The 7,625-nt window shown below is 44.7% G+C and overlaps 1 protein-coding gene across 1 annotated transcript; it reads left to right on the plus strand.

Moving 5' to 3' along the window:
• The first annotated feature begins 4,285 nt into the window (after positions 1 to 4,285).
• On the plus strand, positions 4,286 to 6,504 carry cited2 (Cbp/p300-interacting transactivator, with Glu/Asp-rich carboxy-terminal domain, 2). The gene is made up of 2 exons (XM_073050442.1): positions 4,286 to 4,574; positions 4,785 to 6,504. Exon 2 carries the CDS (start codon positions 4,789 to 4,791, stop codon positions 5,506 to 5,508), a length of 720 nt encoding a protein of 239 aa, XP_072906543.1. The 5' UTR covers positions 4,286 to 4,574; positions 4,785 to 4,788; the 3' UTR covers positions 5,509 to 6,504.
• The last annotated feature ends 1,121 nt before the right edge of the window (positions 6,505 to 7,625 follow it).

The raw sequence follows: 7,625 nt of genomic DNA on the forward strand, positions 1-7,625 counted from the left end.
AACCATTGAGCACATACACGTGAAACACTGTCGAAGGAAAGCAGCATCCATCATCAGAGATCCTCACCACCCAGGCTCAGCTCCTTTCTCACTGCTGCCATCAGCTCGAAGGTACAAGAGCCTCAGGACTTGCACCAGCAAGTTACTACCACCCAACCATCAGGCTCTTGAACAAAGGGAATAACTACACTCACCTGACCATCTATTGCAATGTTCCCATAACCAATGATCTCACCTTAAGGACTCTTTATCTCATCATCTCATATTCTCATTATTTTTTGCTATTTACTTACGTTTACATTCACAGTTTGTTGTTTTCTGCACTCTGGTCGATCTTTAACTGATCCTGTTATAGTTACTATTCTACAGATTCGCTGAGAGTCCCCACAAGAAAATGAATTTCAGGGTTTATGTGGTGACATATATCTACTCCAATAAAAAGATATATTTGAATTTTGAGTCAAAAAAGAGGGAACATGGGTTTTAGGTGAGGGGTGGGGGGTATTTATTTATTAATTTAGAGATACAACACGGAACAGGCCCTTCTGGCTCTCCGAGCCGTGCGGCCAGCAACCCACGATTTAACCCTAGACTAATCACAGGACAATTTACAATGACCAATTAACTTACCAACTGGCACATCTTTGGACTGTGGGAGGGAACCAGAGCACCAGGAAGAAACCCACGTTTTCCACGAGGAGGATTACAGAGACACCAGAATTGAACTCCAAACTCCAGTGCCCAAGCTGCAATAACATCACACTAACATGGCACAGGGGATTTGAGGGTCTTTTTTTTTTTACGCACAGAGGTTGGTGGGAGCTGTTGAACAATTTGCCAGAAGAAGTGGCAGAGGCAGGTACAAATACAGCATATTTGGACAGGTACAGGAATAGGAAAGGTTGAGAGGGATATGGGCCAAAGGTAAGAAAATGGGACCAGCTCATGAACTGAGTCAGCATGTTTCCATATTGTAGAATATTGTTTACAAAACATGATCTCACATGTGCAAAACTATGCTGACTGCCCCTATTCAACTTGTCTTTCCAGAGGCACAGAATTATTTAGCACTACAGCTCAAAAACAGGCCCTTCAGACCATCTAGTCTTGCTTGCATGGTCTTCTGCCTAGTCTCATCTACCTGCACTTGGGCCACAGCTCTCCATACTCCTCCCATCCATGCACAGCACCTAATCCAAACCTCTTGTAATGTTACAATGAAGATGGGACATGACACATGCTGGCAGCTCGTTCCACACTCACACCACCCTCTGAGTAATGAAGTTTCTCCTCATGCTCCCCTTAAATATTTCACCTTTCACACTTAACCTATAAACCTGTAGTTATGCTCTCACCCAACCGGGGGGTGGTGGGGGGGGGGGGAATCCAGCTTGCTATCTATATCCCTCATAATATTGTATACCTCTCATTCTCATCTCCTCCCGTTCTCCTAGGCTCTATGGCAGAGATTCCCAACCATTTTAATGCTGTGGACAAATACCATTAAACAAGGGGTCATGGACCCCAGGCTGGGAACCCCTGCTCTACGAAATAAAGTCATAATCTTTTCAACCTTTCCCTACAAGTCAGGGTCTCAGGTCCTGGCAACATCCTTGTAAATTTCCTCTGCATTTCTCCGATTCATGAGTTTGCCTTGATAGCCGACATAGACTCGATAGGCCAAATGGTTTACTTGCATGTCAGAAGATGGGACATGGTAAATTTGCAAAGATTGAATTCACAACCATCATTAAGATAAAAAACTGATGCCTTTTACCAACACAGTCTTTGGAGGCACCACATAGCCAACCAGTGCACTTACGTTTCGGAATTATCTGTTCAGATGGCATGTTTTTCTACAGTATCTCAGTACATAGAACATTGATTGGTACAGGCCCTTTGGCTCACAATGTTATACCGACCCGTTATCCTACCCCAAAATCAATCTCACCCTTCCCTCCCATAACTCTCCTTTTCTTTCATCATGTGCCGATCAAAGAATCTCTTAAATGTCTCTAATGTATCGGCCTCTATCACTATCCCTGACAATACATTCCACACACCTGCCTCTGTGTAAAAAACATACCTCTGACCTCCCCCTAATCAGCTTAAAATTATCCCCTCTCATATTAGCCATTTCCATTCTGGGGAAAATTCTCTGGCTGTCCACTAAGTCTATCCCTCTTATCATCTTAGAACATAGAGCATAACAGCACAGTACAGACCCTTCAGCCCAGATGTGTTCCCGACCTTATGACCTACTCTAAGATCAATCTAACCCTTCCTTCCAACATAGCCCTCCACTTTTCCTTCATCCATGAGTATCTAAGAGTCTCTTAAAAATCGCTAAAATATCTGCCTTTTTCAGCACTCTGCCAGAACACTTCACACACCTACCATTCAGTGTACAAAAAATTACCTCTGACATCCCCCCTACATTCACTTCAAAACTAGGCTCTCCTGATTTATCCACTTGCACCCTAGGGAAATGACACTAGCTACCCACCACTCTACCTGTGCCTCTTATCGTCTTCTACACCTCTGTCAAGTCACTTCTCATCCTCCTTCACTCCAAGGAGAAAAGACCCAGCTTGCACAGCCTGTCCTGATAAGACATGTTCTCTAATCCAGGCAGTATCCTGGAAAATCTCCTCTGCAGTCTCTCCAAAGCTTCCACATCCTTCCAAAAATGAGGCAACCATGTGACAATAATGTGCTAATCGTTGCCAATTAGTGTCCAGGGCTCCTGGGATATGGGTTCGAATTTCACCAGTGCAGCTTAAGTTCAAGTAATTTAAAAAAAGAAGGCAACATTGTCCGCAAAACTGCTGAGTTATCAAAAAATTGATTGTATTTACTGATGCTCTTCAACGTGTGACTTTGGACACGAGGTTGTTGTGGGAGTAATTCACCAAGCTCAGAGGCAGCAGATGCCAGCTGTACAAGAGACAGCCTCACTTCCCACTTACAGAGTCATAGAGCACTACAGCACTGAAACTGGCCCTTCAGCCCATTTAATCTGTGCCCAGTTGTTATTCCACACCTGGACCATAACCCTCCATACCCCTTCCATCCAACATTCTTTTAAATGCTGCCATCAAACCCACTACAGCTGGCAGCTTCTTTCACAGTCTCACTACCCTCTGAATGATGAAGTTCCCCTTCAGATTCCCTTTGAATATCTCACCTTCACCCTTAACTCATTACCTCCCTTTCTAATGTCACCTAACCTTCATAGAAAAGGCTTGCTTGCATTTACCCTGCTTATACCCCTCATCATTTTGTACGGACAGAAATGTGAGCTGTGTCGTGGAGGAAGGTGGTTGGTCCGGTCACGCCTCCTTCAAGCAGCACCCACAGAGAGGAGAGGAAGGGTGCCTGCTTTTATTTGTGAAGCACTGACCCCTGCTGGAGTGTTGAAGAGGTGCAGCTTGGCCGAGATTGAAATGAGGGGTGGGGAAGAGGAGGAGGATGGCAAAAGTAGATTGCTATATCCCTGTGGTTGAAGATCATCCCATCTGCCACCTTGTGTCCTCCAACCCCAGAAGATTCCTCTTTGGATAAGTTCTGGACAGCACTGACAGAACGAGCCTACAAGAATCAATGAGGAAAAGGGGGTGAGGAAGAAGTGGGTAAAACATCACAGAAGCCATTTAGAAGTAGTGTTACAGTCAGAGAATAATACAGCACGGCAACAGAACCTTCAGCCCAACAAATCCACATCAACAAGATGCCCATCAAAGCCAGACCCACTTTCCCACACTTTGCCCATATCCCCCCCCAACCTTTCCTATCCATGTACCTGTCTAAAAGCCTTCTAACTGTTGTGTAACAGTATAGAGGTTGGTTCTTGATTAGTCAGAGTGTCAAAGGTTACAGGGGAAAGGGAGGAAGAGGGATAATAAATTAGCCATGATAGAATGGCAGGGCAGCCTCGATGGACTGAATGGCCTAATTCTGCCCAATATATCTTATTGTTTACAAAAAAAAGCTTATGGTACACAAAGATTTCAAAAAATATGAAGAAAAGTATTTTTTTAAAACTATTAACATACTGCAACAAATAGACGAATATTGTTTCCTTTGTATGTATATTTACGCAATTAAAATTATTATACTTATTTAATAAAACACTAATTTTAATCTCCCTGTGCGCAATTTATTTCATAATCCCCAATGACTGCCAGGAATTCTATTTGGCTCTCGAGGCTCCCGGTCCACATTCCAGAAGGAATCCGGGGCGGGTCTTGCACCCAGCCCTGTGAGCCCTATATTAAAAGTGGTCGAGGCAGCCGATTGAACATCTTTTGTTGGTTAATCCTTCCGAGTTGGCGGGGGTCTGAGCGCAGCAGAAGAAGCAGGCACCGGGGAGAGGAGGGAAAGTGCGTCTGAGGATACACTCCTCTTATATACACTCGCTCATTCTCTGTGCAAGCAGTGGAGTGAGGTGCAGATAGGAAGCGGGACTAGTCCTACTTATTCGTTTATTATTCTAGATCAGTGAATTAAAAGCAACGGCAAAGAAAGGAGGGGAAAGTATTTATATTTCTATACTGTTGCTGTGCATTTAACGGGTAAGTTGGAAATGTGTTTTAATTTTAAAATAACCGGGGTAAAGTTGCAATGGGACGGGGCATGCAGTGACTTGTGGTTGCTTGGAGGGTTGTGTGTTTAGTTTCCCTAGCTCTGTCACGTTTTGATTCGGGTTTTTCTTTAATTTTTTTGCATTCCATTTATTTTCTGCATTTTAATGATATCTTTCTTACTTTCCTCCCCATGCGAAGAGCGATGGCCGAGCGCATGATGATGAGCCACGGGCGATTTCCCGAAGGAGTCAACGGGTTACCGGTCCGGCGAATGGCTATGAACCCTTATGCCCAGCACCAGCACTCTTACGGCGGCCTGATGGGCGAGCATCCGGCCGTCGGGTCTTTGTTGCACTACCCGGGGGGCAGTAATGTGAACTCCGGCAACGGGGCAATGAGGCACGGACTGGTCCCCGGGGTGAGGCAGCCCCCGGTGGCTCACTTGGGCAGCGTGTCTCCCCAGAGCATCAGGTACGCCTCCGGGCAGCAGCAACAGCAGCAGCCGCCTCCAAACCCTGCACATCCCCAGTACATGGGACCGCCGGTGTCCGGGAACAGTCCGGCCGCTCAGCTCGCAGCCAGCATGCACTTGCAAAAATTGACCAGTCAGTACTACGGCCACCAGCATCACTACAACCTTACGGAGCTGCACAACCCGGGCAGCGCAATCCAGCAGCAGCAGTGCGCCGAGATTCGGCACCACAGCCCTTCTCTGCCACCCAACCATCACATGTCCGCTGCAATACTGCCCCCCAATGTCATAGACACGGATTTTATCGACGAAGAGGTGCTGATGTCCCTGGTGATTGAGTTGGGCTTGGATCGCATCAAAGAACTTCCCGAACTGTGGCTGGGCCAGAACGAGTTCGACTTCATGACCGAGTTTGTTTGTAAACAGCAGCCCAGCCGAGTGAGCTGTTGAGGAGAGTGTGTTCGGAAAGAATTTAACAAAATGCAAAAAAAAAAAGACTTCCAGTGATCTAACAATATTTGCAACCACACCAGAGAGATTTTTTTTAAATTACTGTTTCACCCACTGAGTGTTGGTGATTTGTTTTGTATCATCGTGTTTGATCAGAGTCGCGGCACATGTAACCAGTTCTAGAAGCAACTACTGTTTCGTTTTAAATGATTTGTTATTTTTTCATCTTCATTTGAAACCAAAAGCCAAAACATTCGCGTGAAAACTGGGCCCCTTGATCTCAAGCCCCATCCACCATTTGAAGGAGGGGTTGGGGGCGGTGGTGATGTAAGGGCTTGTGAAGCATTTGGTGGGATTCTTACAAAAAGAAAGTTGGTTACTCTTTTTCTTTTTAAAAGGAAAAATCACTTGCTTTGTATGCAAAGTCTGTCGTGGGCATGAGGGGGAGAGAGGAAAATGTTTCTTGAGTGATTTGAAACAGCATTGGTAAGGTTAGAAAAATTACGGGATGTGACTATATATTGGTTTCGGACCTCTTCTACAAAGAATCCTGTCTTTAACAGAAAATCCTGTAACTTAAAACTTAATGACAATGGCCTTTCACACAAAGACAACATTCCTTTGGGCCTGATTTCCCTGCCTCCCTCTGGTTTTGTGAATGTTTGGACAGTTTCAGGCTGGAATGTGTGTGTGTGTACTGGTGTGCTCGAGTGTGGGGGTGAAAAAAATCCCAAAAGTTTCTTTTTTTTTAAAAAATACTTAATGTTTCTTTGTTTACTTGCCACAACACTGCTGGTTTACAGTTTACAATGATGTTCTGTATTGAAGCCATGAGGTGTGGGGTGGGAGGGGTGCCGGGGAGAGAGATAAAACATGGACAGTATTTTTTTACAAACGTAAATATTGCAGAAAATGTGTGTGTGTTTTCTTAATTTATTATTCAATGCTTTCTTTATTTTGAGAAGGTTATAATAAAGACCCTGGATATAATGGTAACTTGTAAGTGATCCAATCCTTTGTCAGAATTCCTGTCTTTTAAAGGCTGACGTTCTGCGTGGAGTTATTGAGCAACTTTTTTGCTGGCTGTGGAGGTGGGGGGAAGGGAAGGGAAGGGACACCAAACAAGAAGGCTGAAAGGGGCACGGCCAGAAGAACTTGGTTTACAAACTGCTCGTCGCAAGCAAGCCATCTTCTGGTTGCTTTCTATTGGATTTGTTTGCCCCACTCATTTCGGGGAAGAGGCTACCTAACATCTACACCAGGACCACCAGAGTCGGTTACTTTACCCAAGCAGTAAGGCTGGCCGACAACACCAACCCTCCCCCCCCCCCCCTTCTCTACCCCTCCACAACACTACTTTGTCATTTCCTGTCAGTCACCTTGTGTACAGATGTTACTGTATCTAATGCCACTTGTGGATATGCAATCTATGTATATAAGCTATATTTATTGCATTCTTTATCTTGTTTTTTTTGTTTTGCATCAGATCCAGAGTAACAATTATTTTCTTCTCCTTTACACTTGTGTGCTGGAACTAGCATTAAACTCTCTTGCATCTTGGGAACTAAAGACTAGGGAACACATTTGCTTAAAAACTGTATCCCTGGTCTCAAAACTGAGAGGGTCAGAACAAAATAACATTCTTCCTTGGATTGGCTGAAGGGTTAAATCTCTCCTCATGGCTTTATTAACATGCTTGGGGTGGGGGAGGTGTGAGAGAACTCTTAAGGTTACAAAATGATCCATTAACAGAACATCTTGGCTGTTGAGTGTGCCTGACCCTTTGTGTGCTGCTAGCCTGTGTTTGTTTAATTTATAATGTCGTTGAGTGCAGTCCAGTCATTGTCTATCCTATGGATAGTGTAGTTGTCCATCCACCTTAAAGTCCAGTGCTGACGTTTCTGCACCATCGGCTGGCCCCAATTTACAATGTGCAGGGGAGCAAATTCAAAAATCGGAGGTGCAAAGGGACTTGGAAGTCCTCGTGCAGTATTCCCTAAAGGTTAACTTGTAGGTTGAGTAAGGAAGGCAACTGCCAAGATAACATCCATATTGAGAGGGCTAGAATAAAAAAGCAAGGATGTAACGCTGAGCCTTTACAAGGCATTAGTCAAACA

The sequence above is a fragment of the Hemitrygon akajei genome, chromosome 7 (assembly GCF_048418815.1).
Source record: "Hemitrygon akajei chromosome 7, sHemAka1.3, whole genome shotgun sequence".
NCBI lineage: Eukaryota > Metazoa > Chordata > Chondrichthyes > Myliobatiformes > Dasyatidae > Hemitrygon > Hemitrygon akajei.